This window comes from Lepus europaeus, chromosome 3 (genome assembly GCF_033115175.1).
Source record: "Lepus europaeus isolate LE1 chromosome 3, mLepTim1.pri, whole genome shotgun sequence".
Taxonomy (NCBI): Eukaryota; Metazoa; Chordata; class Mammalia; order Lagomorpha; family Leporidae; genus Lepus; species Lepus europaeus.
The window spans coordinates 46,291,385-46,310,161 of NC_084829.1; the positions used below are offsets into that span (position 1 = coordinate 46,291,385).

Consider the following 18,777-nt stretch of genomic DNA (forward strand, 5'->3'; position numbering starts at 1 on the left):
AAATGGATCATAGTATCTCTGTGAGTGAGATCCCAGTGGAAAGAATGGGGCCATCAAAGAAGGAGGTACCTTTCTCTGAAGGGAGGAGAGAACTTCCACTTTGACTATGACCCTGTCGGAATAAGATCAAAGTCAGAGAACTCTAAAGGCTTCCATAGCTCTGGCAACTCATGACTAGAGCCTAGGGAGATTACTGATGCCATGAACAGGAGTGTCAAATTGTTAAGTCAGCAACAGGAGTCACTGTGTACTTATATCCCCTGTGGGATCTGTCCTTAATGTGTTGTCTAATGTGCAGTGATGCTATAACTAGTACTGAAACAGTATTTTTACACTTTGTGTTTCTGCGTGGGTACAAACTGATGAGATCTTTACTAATTATATACTGAATCGATCTTCTGTATATAAAGATAATTGGAAGTGAAAAAAAAAAAACCTGGTGTTAAATTGGAAATGGCATAGAAAATTAATTAATTATTTAAAAAAATATTATGTAGGATCTGTCTTTAATGTGCTGTACACTGTCATTTAATGCTATAACTAGTACTCCAACAGTATTTTTTTTCACTTTGTGTTACTATATGGGGGCAAACTGTTGAAATCTTTACCTAATATATACTAAACTGATCTTCTGTATATAAAGAGAATTGAAAATGAATCATGATGTGATTGGAAGGGGAGAGGGAGCGGGAAAGGGGAGGGTTGTGGGTGGGAGGGATGTTAGGGGAGGGGGGAAGCCATTGTAACCCATAAGCTGTACTTTGGAAATTTATATTCATTAAATAAAAGTTTAATAAAAAAAAGAAAATGGATCATAGTAAATAATAAGACTGCGAATAGGAGAGGGAGGAGGAAGAGGGGTGGGAATGTGGACAGGAGGGCAGGTACAGTGGGAAGAATTAGTATTTTCCCAAGGTTGTAATTATGAAATGCATGCAAATAAAAACAAGCAAATAAAAAACTAAAATAACATATACCAGTTCTCAAACTGTTATACACTAATTTTATATCCAAATTGGATGAGAATAAGTCATAATCCAGTATTCAATCATGGATCAGAATATCAAAATAGATATGAGCAGACTCCTGTGGACTCCTCAGCTTCCTTCCTTGTATGCCCTGATTCTGGCCAGGTTGCTCATCCATTCTAGAGCAGCTCTCCTAAAGGAGATTAGCATCTTTCCAGGTCTTACTGTTTCAATCTATAGGTAGTCCTCAGTTTCAGATATTTCAGATTTTCAACCTTACAATACTGTAAACGCCACATGCATCCAGCAGAAACCATACTTCGAGGTCTGAACGTTGATCTTTCCCCAGGTAAGTGATATGCTGTACAATACTCCAGTGTAATGCAGAGCTTCTAGCCAGCCCTGAAACCATGAGACAGGAACAACAGATACCCTGCTGTGTACTGCACTCCTAAGGTATGCAGTTCTGGTAGGTCAGGTGTATTATATGCATTTTCAACTTAGCATGGATTTACTAGGATATAGCCCCATTGTAAGGCTAAGGACATCTGTACTAAGTATTTAATCAAGTAAGAATCAAACCCTCCCATTAAACCTCTAAGGAAAATCCTGAATGTGTATTTAGATAAGTAGATGGCATAATGTGAAAACATGGACCTTTGCTTCATAGTTTATATCCTGTAGGTGTCAGGGGAAATTACCTGTCCTGAATAAGTTACAATCTGTATTATAACTCGGTCATAATACAAGAAAACTTGTCAAAGGGAAACTGTCACATGCCACTTTCTTAGTTTTAATATTCCAGTGGTCATAGCACTGGAAGTTCTAATCCACAGAATTCCTTGCATTTCAAGCTATTGCCAGCCATCATTTCATTGTTCAACTCCATAATACCATCATTATAAAATTATTTTCAAATGGCTGGAGATAATAATTCCCAATCCTCTGGGATAGTTTTCTCTGTAGCAATTAGGATTGTCTATACAAACTATAAAATCCAGAAATGAGACTTGGCATAACTGTGTTCAGATGACAAAGCTGACTTCAGCAATTGGCAAGAAAGAGCTGAAATTTGTAAAACAGCAATACTTCAGGGGGGAAAAATAGAGATCCTTTGCTGGAAATGTTGTCTGTGTTTTACAACAGGGGTGACAGTACCTATGTATAAATAGAAATCTACCTCCATGAGGGAATTCATTTGATCCATTCAGATACCCCACTTAAACAGTGAGAGAAATTTGAAATAAACTTAGAAAGATCTTCAAATGGAACAATTACAGCGATTTCCAAGAACATTTACACTAAACCGAGTTTGATTCCTGAAAAGATACATAGACAACTTCATTCCCCAATCATTTCAAATCCAGGAAGCACTGTTGTCACTCAAATCTGATCAACATACAGGTAGTGACAGCACCGACTATCCTATCAGAGAGCAAAGGACTCAGATGACCAAACAGGTTACCTTCTCTGGCAACCACCAGGGACTTGGGTCACAATTTAAGAAGCTACTTTTTTAGGACATTCATTAAACTTCAAGAGTGCTAGGAGTGAAAGAGACCTGATGCTGTTTTGAGAAAGACAAATTACACTTTTAGAAGAATAGAAAAAAATAAAACATGTTAGGAATCAAAGACATCTGCTCCCTAACCCAGGGGGAATCTCTCCAATCCGTATTCCTTTAACGCTGCTTGTTGTGTCAGGTGGAGTGACACATAGCAGAAGCCTCGATTTGATTCAATAGTCTCATCTGCAACCTTCTCAAGTGGACCTCTAGTGTCAGTTGATAATAGAACAGGCTTTTCTAATCCTTCCATGCATGCCAAAAATAGAGCCACCTAAACCTTTCTCAAAAGTGCAAAACATCAGCCCCACATGAACAGTGGGAATGCGTCCTGAGATGGCCATGTCTCCCATGTTTCAGGAGCAGAGGAAAGTCTTACCTTGCTCTCTTCTCCTTCGAACACTGACTGGTGAACATTGCAGGCAAACAGCGCATTGGGGAGGTCGTTGAAGTCCGTGATGGCCTGAAAGGCCTCTTCTGCGAAGCACCGAGTGACAGCCCAGTCTCTGTCTATACAGCAGAGGAAGAAAAGTCCTCCATCTTCCGGGATGGGCCCTTGTTGCCCTGGGCTCCTCATTCCCAGGAAGTAGGATTCTCCCCTCATTCCTGAGAACACAAAGATGGGCATGCGTCAGAGTAGAACAAATTCCCTAAAGCTCGGTATTCAGGTTCCACTTCTGGAGCACCTGGGGCAGAGCAGGGCGTGTGCTTAGGAGGAGAGGCATGGGTTACTGGAGGGAGAAGATCCAACAAGGTCACATGTTCTCCATCTCTGAATCAGAATTTCCCACACAGCTCTGCCTCTGGGCAAGAATGCAGTCAGTGCTATGGTAAACAAAACAAAACAGAAAAGCAAAGATGGGGCTAGAGAACATTACCACCGCCACCACTACTAGGAATATCTATTGTGTGTCGAGTTCCAGGCACTGTCCTCAATGTTTTAACTGCGTTAACTAACCTACTGAATTTCCACAACTGTATTTTGTTGCTGCCAACGGTTTCCCTATGTTACAGTTGGGAAAACTTCAGGAACAAAGCAACTAAGTAACTTTTACAAGGTCAATGACCAAATGGCAGGGCTAGCATTCAAACCCAGAGTTTGGCAAAAGAGCTCATGCTATCTTATAAGATGGGAATGAAGCACATCAAAATCAGTGGAAGGTTATGCTTAAGGAAGTGTGATCTATTTAATCATCACCTGAATTCTGGATATGGTAACTGTCATAGTTAATAGTTTATTTACAATGAGACTAGACCCGCATGTACACACACACATATACTTCCTCTTCTGCTTGGGATCATTACTTCAAATCATATGTGAACCAGATCTAGATCTTGTGAAGTCAGTATTTTGGCTGATCCAGGGTATATATACACTAATTGGCCTCCCTAATAGTCCCCTCTCCCCAGTATTATTCTCCAGGATGAATTTCAACTAGCTGTGTTCAGTCCTCTTATTTTTACCTCTTCATTGATTCAAAATTTACTCAATGCACAGTCCCCCCCCCCCTTTTTTTTTTTTGGCTACTGGTACATAATTCAATGGGTTTGCTGTAACTCTCACATGTTTCAAGGGACACACCTGCCTTTTTCTTGTGTGTTTATTTTCATTTCTACAATACTTTTCTGCAAGAGTTCAATAGTGAGAGGTCTCCAAGATGAAAGAACTTGCCTATGGTTAAAATCGGTGAGGCCGGCTCACCATTGTGATGTGGCTGCTGAATCATCTTCAGGAAGCTCCCTGTTCTTCGTTCCAACATCATAGATCCTTAGAGTGAAGGAAAGAAAGGTAGATTCCACTAAATATCATTCTGTCCTCAGGAAGTTTAGTTAGATCCCAATTCTGGAGTCTCAGGCAAAATGTGGGATTCTAGTTAAATCTCTCTTGGACTCTGAATGTATCATGGTGATGAAGTTATCATTTTTGTTTTAATTTTTCCTTCAGAAACTCCAATGAGAGTTTGATATGCAGTATCTGTTGGTAATCATGTATTAGGCATAAAATCTTATGCCTGGCTGAGATAGGAGTCAAAAATTGATTTGAGGTAATAATTCTAAAACAAAATCACTATAATTGTCGTATTAGTCTATATGAAATATAAGACCATTCCTGTATTCTAAAGTTCTTAAAACTAATCAATGCAATATTTTCTATAAACAGCAAATAATACATTTCCTATTCTATAAAATATATGAATATTTTAATTAGAAACATCTGATAACATTAATAAGAATGGAATTCAACTACAAGACATCAGTGTAACAATATGTACATTTATATTCTTTTATATTCACTTATACTGTTGCTTCAAACATTTTAATGTAAAATTCATGATTCCAATTTATTATTCTTACAGAGCTAATTATTTAATATCAGAAGTAATTGCTATGAGCAACAAATCAATATTATTTTAACCAATGAATTATTGGAAAACTTAATAATGAGGACATAATCACCCAGTAGTATGAAAAATACTGTCAATTCTGATTTTATTTTGATCCTGTCCCTTATTTTAAAATGAATCTTAAATGAATCAGAACTAATCTCAAATGTTCTAAGATGTAAAATAGGACGTTTCAATTATACTTTCCCAGAAAAGAAACTAAAATCCATTGCTGAACAAATTAATTAAATAGACCAAATATTAAGCCTCACTTAGGACTCATTTTAATCTACTCAAATAGCCTTAACTTGGGTTCTGAGCTCTAACAATACGATTATCTTCATGAGACTTTATTTTAAGCTTATTACTCTTAATAAAGATTTAAAGTGTAAATGCATTTTTTGCAAACAACCTATTCTACTTATATGGAGAAATACTTAGAAGTCAAAGCTTTGACCCAAGAGCACTGACTGCTCTTTCCAGTTCCATTACTGGCTTATCTCATGATCTGGAGAAGTCCTCACTCTGTGACTCAGTTTATCCTGACAAAACACAGCAACATCTACCTACCTGCCTCCACAGAGTAAGGGGACATAGGAGAATAAAGCAGAAATGGAAGAAGTGATCAAAATCGGTATTAGTCACTACATAAAAAATTATGAAACATGGTAAAAATACATCAGGATAATTTCAGAGCAAGGTAATTAGTCCTTAGTATTACCATTAACCTTTAGTAAATCCAAGTAGACAGAAAAGAAGGGAAACTAAATATTAAAAGAACAAACAAACAAACAAAAAAGAGTCCCCACAGCTCAGTTGAACTGGTTTGTGTTTTTTATCTCAAAACTCTTACCTACTGAAAGAAAGCTTTTGATGCAACAACGGAAGGTTTTATATGTCTGGTTTGTGCTTCTAGATCCGAGGCTGGTCATCAACACAAGAGCCGCCTTCCACCCAGTGTTAACTCTCCAAGGGTCTCCCCAAACCACTGCCATGAACTCAATAGTGTCCCTCTAAAGTCCCCAGTACCCTGCACAGCCTTCTCACCAAAGCACCCTCCCCATTGACTATTGCTTTATTAGTCAACATTCTAACCCAGACTGACATTTCTTGAGAGGCAACACCAGGCTGTCTTCATTGATGCCATCTTCAGATCTCTAAAGTCCTCCAAATGATGTTTGGCTGACTTACTGAATTATATCAAAAAGTCATTTTCAGAAAATAACAGATCAGAAAAATGGGTTACAATGGCCAAGTCAAAGTGTATTCTCTAATAATATGCTATTTCAAATGCATATACCAATAAGGAAAACAATCCTCTTGTTTAAAGTTAACATTTGTCTTATAGAATGTAACTTTATAATTTAAAAATAGAATAATCCTTTGGGAAATTCTTGCTAAAATTAAATTAAATCTATGGAGTATAACAAAAAAATATGGTTTTTGATTATATGAGTTCACTGAAGACTAGAAAATCCAGAAAAGTATAAAGAAAATAAAATCAAATCATAATCCTACTCTCAAGAGAAACTTCCTGCTAACATTTGAGTGTATTTAGTTCCAATTATTTTCTTATGTGTATAATTTTTAAACAAAATTGGAATCCTGCTGTTTAGTTTCCCATTTCTTTCTGGTAACACTGATGTAATCAAAAGCAGATCCCTATATCACTTCATATATTTGAAAACATTAATTTTAGTAGCCACACTATCTTGGTGCATGGATCCATCATAATTTTTTAAGTCATTCTATTGTTTGACATTTGGAAGGCATAAATTTCCACAAACTCATGTATCTGGAACAGAAAAAACCACTATCCATGATTAAAATATAAAGCTTCCTATGGGAGAATCTCTAAACTTTTTCGAATGTGGAAGACATCTTTGTGAAATGCTAGAATCCCCCCGGGGAAATAGCTCGGTGCCAGTCCTTCATTGTAGATAAGGGGCCTTCTGGGCTGTGGTTCTCATGCCAGCAAAGAGAGATAACCATGGCTTTGTCTTGCCTTATAGCAACACATGAAAGTCTTCAGAAGCTCCCAAAATAATATGTGAATGAAAGCTATGTGTTATTATTTGAATGTTCATCAGGAGCAAGCCAATAGCAGAGGAACCTGGCAGAGATCGTTGTCCCCTACTACTCCTAAATGTATAAATGAGTTTCAGACTCCCAGGTGATGTCCGTGATGGGTTAGCCCATTTCATTACAATGAGACACAAACAGCAATACTGCTAGAATATTTGGTATGAGTCTGGTTGGAGAACCCATAAGGCATTTATAAGGCAAAACAAAGTAAAGTAAAATACCTCCCACAAGAAAACACCACCAACAATGAAATGGTACAAAGTTAGTAACATGAGAATATAAGTGATGGAATCGACTTGTTTTAATGGAGGAAGAGCCTGAAGAGAGGAGCATTTTTACAACCATACCATTACTTTTGCTAACATGGGGAAAATATTCCATCCAAGATTTTCAAACAACCTGATGACATTTATTAATTAAACATTAAAATACCAAAAATGAATGCAGTATGCTTCTTCCTCCGAAGACCCCTGAAACTTAAAAATACCTGTTTAACATCAAAGTAGTCACTGAATGTTGTATGAATTAGTGAATAAGTTCTCTCTCTCTCTCTCTCTCTCTCTCTCTCTCTCTCTCTCTCTCAATAAACTTTAATGAAGGACATATTACTAGGTTTCTATGTAAGGAATAAATCTTTGCAAAACTCCCTTATGTCATCCCTAACAAATATTGATACGGTACAATGAAACCCCGGGGAGGAGACCTTAAGGAGACAGCTGGTTCTGTTGGATGTCATTATTGTCAGAGTTACCAATGTACATGAGAGTCAATTTCTGAATTATAGGATCCTGAGAAATTCTACCTTTCTAGAAAAGGGAAACATAGTTCATAAGAATGGGGTGTCACACATTTGACCATAGGCGTTCTGGTCTAGAAAGCCTTGAACTGGATATAAATGGAGGAAATGAATCACAAATCAGTCCATGCAAACAGCTGAGAGCCTTGGGAAGAAAAAATGCAATTGCAAACATCACCAGAGATGCTGATGCTAGCTTTACCATCAAGTGAAAACACTCAGTCACCAGTGGTGTGTGACCCATTAAAAAGAAGAAAAAGGAAAGAGAGTGGCTGATGACAGTCTCATCTTGAGATCCCTCACCAGGACAAGACCCATGGCCAATTCTGGATACTTCCTGGAACACAAGTCCCATTACCTAGGAGACAGGGGCATGGCAAGAAACAGCACAGAGAAATACAAGAAGTAAGTCTTGAATGAAATCTCCACTGGCTGCAAACTCTGAAAGGAGAAATAGAATTTTTGGTATGGCACTACAAGAGAAGTGAAAGCAGAGAGAAAGAGTTTAACAGAAATAGCTGTTAACAATCAGGATTAAAACCGAGTGTCCTTCTTCTTCCTTAATGAGCTCCTTGTACAGCTGATAGCCACCATGTAGGCTCCATACAGCAGGTGCTGCCCATTTAGAGGGAATGCAAGGAATAGGGGGATGGTTGGCTGACATTTCTTTTAAGATCTCTTCTCACCTTGAGATTTTTATCTTCCCATAATTGGAAGAACATACGCAGAAGAGATACCTGTTTATCTTTGGGCTTAACAATTCTCAAGAAAGGGCAACTTATAACCTTTAACTTTCTTTAGCTTTCTCTAGTGTTTAAACCTTTACTTTGGATTCTCATACTGTAATGGCCTATATTTTTCTCTTCAGCTTACTCAAACTAGAAAGCAAGAATTTAATAGGAAATAATTTTCTATCAAAGCAGAAAAAAGACATGCAAAACAATAAATTTGAATTTATTTTTTCTTACACTAAAATATTTTTGTGTAATATTGCTTTCTGTGTAAATATTGTCTTTAACAATATTTGATTGTTAAAGATCAAACTAACCTGTTTTTAAAATTAAGAACAGGAATGTAAAACTTCTTCAATGAGGGCAAGAAATAAGAGGAAAATGTCTCAGTTCCATGTGATGGCAACTGAGGAGGCTAGATGAAGATTCCTAATGAATAATTCATTCCAACTTCAACCCTGTTTTGACTGAAAAACAAGTAAATAGTCTATGGGAGAAAAAACTTAAAAATGACAATGTCAGCATGAATATTAATGATAAAAACTGACAATGCAATGTTGCATTAATTAGTGGATAAGAAATGCTGACAGCTATTTTTAAGTTGAAGATGAGTTTAAATGAATCCATTTCAAATTTTAAAGAATAGAAACCTAACACAGTTTTGCAGTATTTGAAATCCCATCAGCTTTAAAGTAAAATAATTCTCTAATGATATGTGAGACAAAATGAGCTTATTAAAAGAACAATTTATATAATATTACAACTAAACCATACCTTCAGAGTTTGAGTCTGGCCTTACAGGTACAGTCATTTGTTCCTTAAGTTTTATTCATTTATTTGAAAGGCAGAATGACAGAGAGGGAGAATCTTCTGGTTCACTCCCTAAATGTCCACAGTAGCCAGGCTGGGCCAAGCAGGAGCCAGGAACTCCGTCAGGTCTCCCACAAGGGTGGCAGGAGCTCAAGTATTTGAGCCATCATCTGCTGCCTCCCAGGTGCATTAGCAGGGAGCTGGATCAGAGGCAGGACTTGATTCTAAGTACTTTCATATGGGTTGTGGGTGCCCTAAGCATCAGGTTCACCTGCTGTACCACAACACCCACCCTGATGAGATCCTTTTGATTCACCTTTTTGGTCATTTCATCTCTAGATCCTCCTAGGGATAAGACAGGCATTTTGTTCATCTTCCAGAGAGACTGAAGTACAATATTAGCAACAACAAACCATGCCAACCATCCTAAGATACAGAGATATGATATTCTTAGGCTGTGCTCCATAGAAACCCATTAGAGCTCTTTCTGAAATATAATGGGACCTATTTAATTCAGCTGCAGAATTTTCACACCTGCCGTGCTGTGAGAACCTCATGTTATTCCTGAGACCATTTGGGATCAGCCTTGAAAGAATCAGGAGCAGGCAGTTTTCAACTGCTGGTTTTCAAAAGAAATGATCTGCATTCCTCATTCACAGCTCCCTTTAAGATGCCTCCTGGAGCCACTGTTCCACCTTGCAAGCTCCCACAAGACAATAACTTAATTCAGTTCTCTAAGGAAACATCATATTTATACATTTTTATGAAGTGTAAATTTAAAAATCAAGTTGTCTCCACCGACCTCCTTTTGTACTGGATTCTATAGGAGCAATGGGATTGCAAACTTGCCCATCATAATGTCTTTATGTTTGCAAGGTTGTAATGCTCATGGTTTCCCAAGAGGATTTGCAAATTCTGTACATTCTTCCAGTGAATATCATAAAAAAAAGAGAAGGAAGTCCTTCAAATTTACTGAGGATCACATGGGACAATTTATATTCCATTCCCACAAATCTAGCTGACATCATCAATCAACGTGTTTCAAACAAGTCTGTTGCAGCAGAAGAGGGTCAGGTGGAGGAAACACCATCTTTAAGGAGGACAAGGTAGCTCTTAAAAAGAAAAATCCATCCCTACAAAGGATGACTTAAAACAATCCAATGATTTTTTTTTTAAACAAAACAATTAACATTGGAGCACTTGCCCCAGACATATTTTTGGTCGTAGCATTAGTCAAGGTCCCAGCAGGAAACAGATGGCATGCTCAAATTGGATAATTTGAAGAGAGTGTAATCAAGGAGCTGTTTACAAAGGTATGGACAAGGTACAGGGAAATCACAACAGATACTGCAAAGCCCTGGCCTATCATTATCCCTAGACCAGAAGAGGTGAGAAGATGGGAAGGGTTTCCAGACCCTGAAGAGATTGAGGAGAATCTGCAGAGAACCGAGGTTGTGATGAGAAGGCCTCACAACAGATCTTCCATGGAGGGATGCAGGACAACCAACAGTAGCACCACAAAGAGGATGCCAGAGGTGTTGGGATCCCCCAACCCCTGGTTCTCCTCTGCTCTTCTGCTGATACCTCCTATTGGTGAAACCCAGCTGGAAGCCGGAAAGCAAGGAAGCTATAGGATCAGCCCCCGGAGAGGGGCTATCTGGGATGCAATGAAGATATCCGCCATAGCCTTCATAAGTTGGCATCATCTAGACAGTCCACAGGTTAATTTCAATAGCACCTTAAATTTAAATGATGTAAAGCTGAGTCATTTGTAGGTTGACAGTTCAAGCCAAAGCTCAAATAATACAGGTGAAGGTTCACCAATTATGGCTGCATTTTTCTTAGGATCAAAAGAATGAAATAGGAATGAATGGCTCTGTATGAATCAGGGCACTCCAAAAAGTGCATAAAAAAATGGGATTGAAAAATAAGTTTATTTTGTTGCAAAACACTTTGAAATCTATGGACTTTTTTCATAATACACATTTTCTGCGACCTTTTTGAAGGCCAGAATACCTGCACCACTGCAGAAGGTATGTTTAGGAGCCCCACCTGGTGGTAGGAGACCACCCTTTGATTATTCTGGATGAGCCAAGCAATTATATGCAAAATGACTTTTCACAGGTGAAAAGTGAGTCACAAAGCAGGTGAAGGTTACTATGGTAACCAAAGTAAGATTTATCCTGTCAACTTTCACCTGTGCTTTCAGAGGGTGCATAGATTCCCGGGAAGAAATAGAGTGGAGAGAGAGAAAGAGAGAGAGAGAGGTAGGGGTGCTGCAGCTTTGAAGAAAATTCAGCCAAGAAAAATCTGAGTTATTCAGACTTTCTAGTCCAAAGGAAAGACAGACAAGAAGGCTGACTGAATCCTGGGGTGTGCAGGGCTAGAGAGAACTCACTAGGAAGCCAAAGAGACAGGTTGTGAAAAGATTAGCAGATAATGAACAGCTTGAAGATAAGGACAAAAGGAAGAGGAAGAGAGAAATGTCCCTATCTCAGTGCCTAGCATATAGCACACTAATTTTTCCCATCAAATATAGCTAAATTCTCATGTCATTGCCACACTGAACATCTTCTGTTAACTCTCTAGGATCTATCAAGTTAAATGAAACAATCCTTCAACCTGGCAAACCAAGACACCTACAAGGTGACAGTCTTCCTAAACAGACTTATGTACTGATCGCCTGAGAGGAGTTGAGAAGAGAATCCCAAGGCTCCAGCATCAAACTCCAGCTTTGCTGATAACAGTAGCAAGGACAGCAATGGCAGCGACAGCAGCAGCAAAGGCTCACCTTGCCCTAAGGGTTTTATCTGCATCAAACGTGGAGACAGCTGTGTAGCCCTAACCACTCCGCTCAAGCTTTCTTCACATCAAAGCTTCTCTCCTTCAATTCCCCTTATCCTGAAAGCCATGTCTGGGGCCACTGCCTTCACCAGCCAGCACCTGGTGAGATACGTGCTCACTCGCCACCTTGTCCCATGTTTGTACCTCTCAGGACTTTGCTTTGCCTCTCCTTGGACACTGCTCTTTATCTTCTGCTCAATGTTGAGGGCAAGAGCTGTGTCTTAACCCAACCTGTAGCAACAAAACCAGACCTTGCACTTGGAAGGTAACCTCTGACAACACTTTGTATTGAATGGAGTTCAGGGGGCTCCCAGCTTCACTCCCAATTCTCCAGTGTTCTGGCCAGGTGGCCGTAGGAAAGTCACTTAATCACTGTGGTTTTCTCACCTGAAAAGGGGAAATAACAGGAGGGTATGACTCATAGTGGTCTCCTGAGAATTGAACATGTAATACAGGTAAGGCACTTGGGACAATGACTGGGACATATTATGAGTGCTCAATAAATGTTAACTATTATGAGTATTGACCATCTGACTCAACAGAGTAACCCTAGAACTGCCTCTCACATGACAGAAGAGCTCTTTTCTCTCTTTCCTGGTATACTGGCATGTAAGTAGTGTGGGACAATGTGGACTTTAGAGTTGGTCTGTACATCTGTCACTACCACTGTGTATCTGTGTGATATTGGGTATGTTACCAAACATCTCTGCATGCAATGTGGGGACTATTATGGTACCAACTTCATGGGTTTGTTACCTGGGCTAAATCTTATGTACAGTAGCATTCTTTTTCCTCCAACCCAACTGGGTTTCAGCTCTTTAGAAAGAATTACACTTCCAAGTGAGAAATGCAAGAGCTCTGAGATTGGAGGGCTCAGCTTCCAATCCCAGCTCCCCATCTGTTGCTGACTGGAAACTGGGAGATAGTGACCGATAACAGCAGCTGGCCTGGAAATCTAGGTCTTAATCCTCCTTCCGCGACAACTTCACTTTGTGATTTTACGCAGTTAGTTTCCCTCACTGAGCCTTGGTTTCCACAGCTATAAACTGAGACTCCTGAGAGGTTCAAATAGGAAAATCCTGGTAGAGAATATAAACCCAGAGCTCACCCAGCTGCAATCACTTGCTTGCATGTGGTAATCTGAAAGCCTGCCCCACTGCTCCTTTACCTCCTTATTTGTTCTCCTGTGAATGTGTTAGTTCCAAGAAAAGTCCATTTTGTGTTTCAGCCCAGAATTTGACATGTCTTTACGCCAAACATAAGGGCCACTGTCCTGAACCCTTCAGTTTATCAGCTCATCTTCAGCAGACACATACCCTCAAGTACTTAGTTTTCTAACGCAAGCTCCTCCCTTCAGACGTACAGTTCCACTTACCGCTCTATATTCCAGCTGAGGTTTTTAAAGAATTTAATGCTATAACTAGTACTCCAACAGTATTTTTTTTTTCACTTTGTGTTGCTATATGGGGGCAAACTGGTGAAATCTTTACCTAATTTATACTAAACTGATCTTCTGTATATAAAGAGAATTGAAAATGAATCTTGATGTGATTGGAAGGGGAGAGGGAGCGGGAAAGGGGAGAGTTGTGGGTGGGAGGGAAGTTTTGGGAGGGGGGAAGCCATTGTAACCCATAAGCTGTACTTTGGAAATTTATATTCATTAAATAAAAGTTTAATAAAAAAATAAAAATAAAAAAAAGAGGAAAAACAAAAAGAATTGGTGTCAGGACTGACCCAGAGGTTCCAGCATGCTTCTCAGTCAGGTTTCAACCCCACCACAGCCCCTCCTCCAGCCTGGGAGGGCTGCGGGGCTCCCCGTTCCTGCCTTGTCCTCCTGTCTGCACATGTGTTGTTATTTACAACATTTGGCAAAGAGAGCCCAATGTATTGACGTTTTTACATCTCTTCCCATATGCTGAGCATTCTTGCTCTTCCTGTAATGGCTGGCACCCAGCAGGGCTGCTGATCCACAGTGCTGGCAAGACAAATGGAATGTAACACCAGCAGACTCTACCCAGAGCCTCCCTCTCCCTCTCCCTCTCCCTCTCCCTCTCCCTCTCCCTCTCCCCCTCCCCCATAGTTGTACCACAACCTTTCTCACTTTCTCAACTGTGTGACTTCCTAAGCCTCACATATTCTCATTGTCTCCTGCTGTGTTAAATCTAGACGGCTGAATGTTCTCATCCTTTTTTCCTTAACTTGTGTTGATAGCACAATTCGCTCTTGATCTGAGAGTAAGTCACTGCCCCGATTGCACCAAGCTGCTTTGAAAATCTTTCCTTTTTATGGCCTGAGTTACAGATGGTTACTATCGCACACCTCTCACTTATCTCAAACCTGTACAGGTCCCTACAGATGCAAGTGCTGATTGGACACTGGCATTGTACACCATCCTGTCTAGATGGAGCTGTCTCCTTTTGGCCTGTTCAGCCAGGCTCCCCAGCTGAGAGACTGACGTGTGCTCGCCAGTTGCATAAGTGACTTCCAGCCTCACTCTCCATTGTCAGAAACTCACAATTCAGGATGATCAACAATCAGGCCCCCACTTCTGGTGCCATGTGTTGTTTCCAAGGAGAAGCTGACCCAGATTTTAACCTAGAATAAAGCAAGCTGAAATCTTTGTTAACATCCTTTCTGGCCTGCTGCAATTAGGACCAGATCTCCTCATCTCTCACCCCTTCCAGCAGCTGACCAGTGCTACCCAGGGCTTGTGGAGGATGGGACTTGTCTTAGTGGTAAAGTTTCTAGAGAAGACCAATAGAGGGCTTGAGGAGTCAGGCTGAGTCAGTGGAGGAACAGTTAAGTGAGTTTAGTCACTAATGCACCTTCTAAACTGGTAACTTAACTGTCCTGGCCTCTGCACTGCTTTACCTCAAACACCGTGCTAGAGATGAGGCAGGAAGAGGTGGTAGGCAAGGTGTGTCCAAAAGAGCAGATGGAACACTAGTGCAATGGTTTGAGTGGTGAAACATAACGGCCAATGTGGTGGTGTTGAGAGGCGATTAGGACATGAGGGCTCCTCTGTCCATGATGAGATAAGACCTGTAGACAGCAGGCCTCACATTGCAGTAGCCTTGCTTGCTTTTCCACCGTCCACTGTGTAAGGACATAGCTTTCCTCCCCTCCGGATGATGCAACAATAAGATGCTCTCTTAGAAGCAGAGCCCTCATAGATGGCCACACCTGCCAGCACCTTGATCCTGGACTGCTCAGTCTGCAGAGCTCTGGGAAAATGTCTTTTTGTTCTTTATAAATTTCCCAGTGTCAAGTATATCATGACAGCAGGACAAACGGACAAAGACCATCTGTAACTTTACCAAGCCAAAACCTCTTGGTGGACAGCTTGATAATCAAGATGGCAGCTGCACTTTTGGAACTCACAGACAAACATAACCAGCACAGGAAGAAGGACCCATACAGCTGTCCAACAGGACACTGGAGGGGAGACTGAGGGCCCTGCACCTTTCCGCTCTTCTAATCATTCCCAGCACCATCCGACATGTTGAGCTGGAAAAACAACCAAGAAAACGGAAGCTCCTCACGGAGATGTCAGAGACTTGTGTTCACCACTGGAGTCCTCAAATCAGTGCCAGGAATGGGGCCATTGGCCAGGTGAGAAACATGATTTTAGTCATGTTGGTCTTTTTGAGGCACTAGTGCCACGTGTCTCTTTCCAGAGTTACCTAATAGTTGTACCTTTCAGATGACAGTGTCTGGCTGATTACATAAATCAGGAAAGTTTTCTATCCTCTCTCCACCAATTCATTGACTTTCTCATTTCTAATATTTCTTAAGATGAATTTCACTAGTTTCTTTCAAACACAACTATAGCCAGCCCTCTGTACCTACAGCTTCTACATCTGTGTATTTAAGCTACTGTGGGTTGAAAGCAATTCCTAAAATCCTGCATCTGCACCCAAACGTGTACAGGCTTCTTTTCATAATTCCCCAAACAGTATAGGAAAACACTAAACAGTATAACAATTATTTACATATAATTCACATTGTACTAGGTACTGTAAGTAATCTAGAAATGATTTAAATATACGGGGACGTGTGTATGGGTCATATACAAAAATGCATGAACTATGCCATTTTATAAATGGGATTACAGCATCAAGCAGTTCTGATACCTGTGGATGGGGGTGTCCCTCTGTGGATAACTGAGGGACAACTGTGTTATCTTTTCACTTATAATGTTTAATTACTTCAAATACTAAATGTGAAACACTGAAAAATGTTGTAAGAGCATAGGACTTTTATAGGATGACTCGGGAAGGACATACATGAGAGGAAAGTAAAGCTTGTCTGATTCACTGCCTACACATGGCCTGCCCTTGGTGGAGTCGTGGAGAAGGCAAAATCTGTCTTCACCAGGTATTGCTCTCAGCCTTTAGTCACTTCCCTCCTGGTGAATTCTCTGTATTTACTTCCTGTACCTCTCCCCCAGAAGGCACAACTACCCTTCAGAGCATTTCTATTGTCAGTCAGGACCTATGGAGTGTGATTGTGACAGTGCATTTGCAGTTTTACGATCACACAAGGGTAGTCAGGAACGTGTCCCTGATCAACAAGGAAGTGCGGACAGAAGAGAGTGGGAAGAAATGCATTCACAGGGAAAGCAGGAGGCCTGGCCACAGAAGGCCTTAAGGGATTTGGTTTTACTCCACAATAAGAAGGCAATGGAGGGCCCTGAACAGAGGAGTTTCATGGTCTGACTTATGTTTTAAGAGTTCTTCTTGAGAGCTTGTTTGGAGGTTCTAGCAGGGGAGTGCAGCTACTCGTATACCCTTGACCGAAGACCGGTCCTCCTCTAGCAGGAAGGTCATCCTCTTCCACCGAGCACGCAGCTTCGGGAGGGACGCACATGGAGCAGTGAGGGAGGAAGGGGACACCAACCTAGCCAGCCAGATCAGCCGAATCAACCCTGGCGATCAATGGGGTGACAGATGTCGCAGACTGCTATTGGGAGAATGGATGAATGGAACAGGATGGAAGGAGGGGACCCACTAAGAAACTATTGCAGCTATGCCCAGAGGTAACAATGGAGATACAGACCAAAGAAGTAGACATGGGAACAGTGAGAGGCAGTAATGTCTGGGCATTTTAAATGTGCTGACATTTGCTACTGGATTAGATACGGAGTAGGAGAAAATCCAAGAGTGATGTCAATATGTTGGCCTGAGATCCTGGAAGCACAAAGATAACATTTACTTAGGGGAAGAAGATCATGGGAGAAGCAAGTGTGGAGGTATGAAAGCTGAATGTTGATTTTAGGACATGGAAGTTGAAGAATCCTGTCATTCATGTAAATGATGAGCAATTGGTGCTGTAAGCCCAGAGTTCAGGGGAGAAGAGGGTATCATAAGTGCTGCTGAGCCATGCAACTCAGTGAGTGGAGAGAGATGAGACCCTAGGCCAGAGCTACTGGGACACCAGCATTTTAGAGGAATAATAAGGATACTATTTCATGGGGATGTTCTGGAAGAATGCAGTAGGGGAATACATGTAGAGAACTTAACAACTGTACTGAGAACTTTCTTCAACAATCAGTAAATAGGCAGGCACTCATGCACATGCATACACCACACACACACAGACACACACACAGACACAATCACCACACCCTCTGACTATCTGCTAGCCCTACCTCTAATACAGCATCTATCCCAAGACTGGGAACCTGGACCTAGCAGAATTATGTAAAACTCTTCAAAAAGGGAATTTGGAGAAGGAAGACTTTCTTACTGTAATGACAACAGAAGGAAAAGTTCTCTTGCTTGTATTCCAACCTGGAATTCTGAATATCTTTCCACACAAACAGTTTTTCAGATTTCCCAAATCAGGAATTCTGTACTTTACATCAAGTATACCCTGCATATAACAGCTTTTGAGCTAGCCTAGGGGTCTGGTCATCATTGACAATGTCTCTCTAGGAAAATACATTGCAGATCCCAAAACAATGTAACAGAAACACGTATTTACATAAAAGCACAGAAGTAAAATTCCAAAGATGGATACACAGCAATGTTCTGTAACATACTGCTATATTTTAGGTCCCTATCCAAGACTAACAAAGTCAAACACTTGTCCCTTTGTAGCTCCTGTGTTGCTTAATCCCTGCCAAATCTCTCTACAACGCTGCCTGCTTCACCCCCACCCTAGTGCTCAGTCAGGCAACAGAAAGCAGGGTGGTGAAGACAAATACCCCCTCATTCTGTGTTCCTCTATCAGGCCCTTGCCTTGCTGTCCTGCACCTGTGTAGTTGCCCCCTCTCGATGCATTCTGCAAATGTTGGGTATGTTTATCTTGTTTATCTTGTAGCTCTAGAGCTCTGCACTGTCCCCGGAACCTGGTATAGAACCCCTAGAATTTCTCAAATGAATGAGAGAATCAAAAGTCAGCCTTAGGGTGGTAGGTGGGGGGTGGGGGAAGGCATTTGGCTTATTGGTTAAGCCCCCACTTGAGATGCCTGTACCCACATTGGAGTGTCTGAGTTCAGTCCTGGCTCTAGTCCCAATTCCAGCTTCCTGCTAATGTACATCCTGGGAAGCCATGAGCAATAGCTCAAGTGACTGCACCTGCCACCTGCATG

At 40.8% G+C, this 18,777-nt stretch overlaps 1 protein-coding gene across 3 annotated transcripts in view; it reads right to left on the reverse strand.

Moving 5' to 3' along the window:
* The window catches only part of RCAN2 (regulator of calcineurin 2), a 305,985-nt gene that overhangs the window by 264,544 nt on the left and 22,664 nt on the right, over positions 1 to 18,777 (reverse strand). For 2 of the 3 annotated variants that reach the window (XM_062186216.1, XM_062186217.1), the window contains exon 2: positions 2,912 to 3,138. In XM_062186216.1, coding sequence (XP_062042200.1) covers positions 2,912 to 3,136 — 225 coding nt within the window. In that variant the 5' untranslated portion in view covers positions 3,137 to 3,138. Of the gene's footprint in view, positions 1 to 2,911; positions 3,139 to 4,204; positions 4,276 to 18,777 lie in introns of those variants that run through there. The other variant, XM_062186215.1, reaches the window with a different exon arrangement.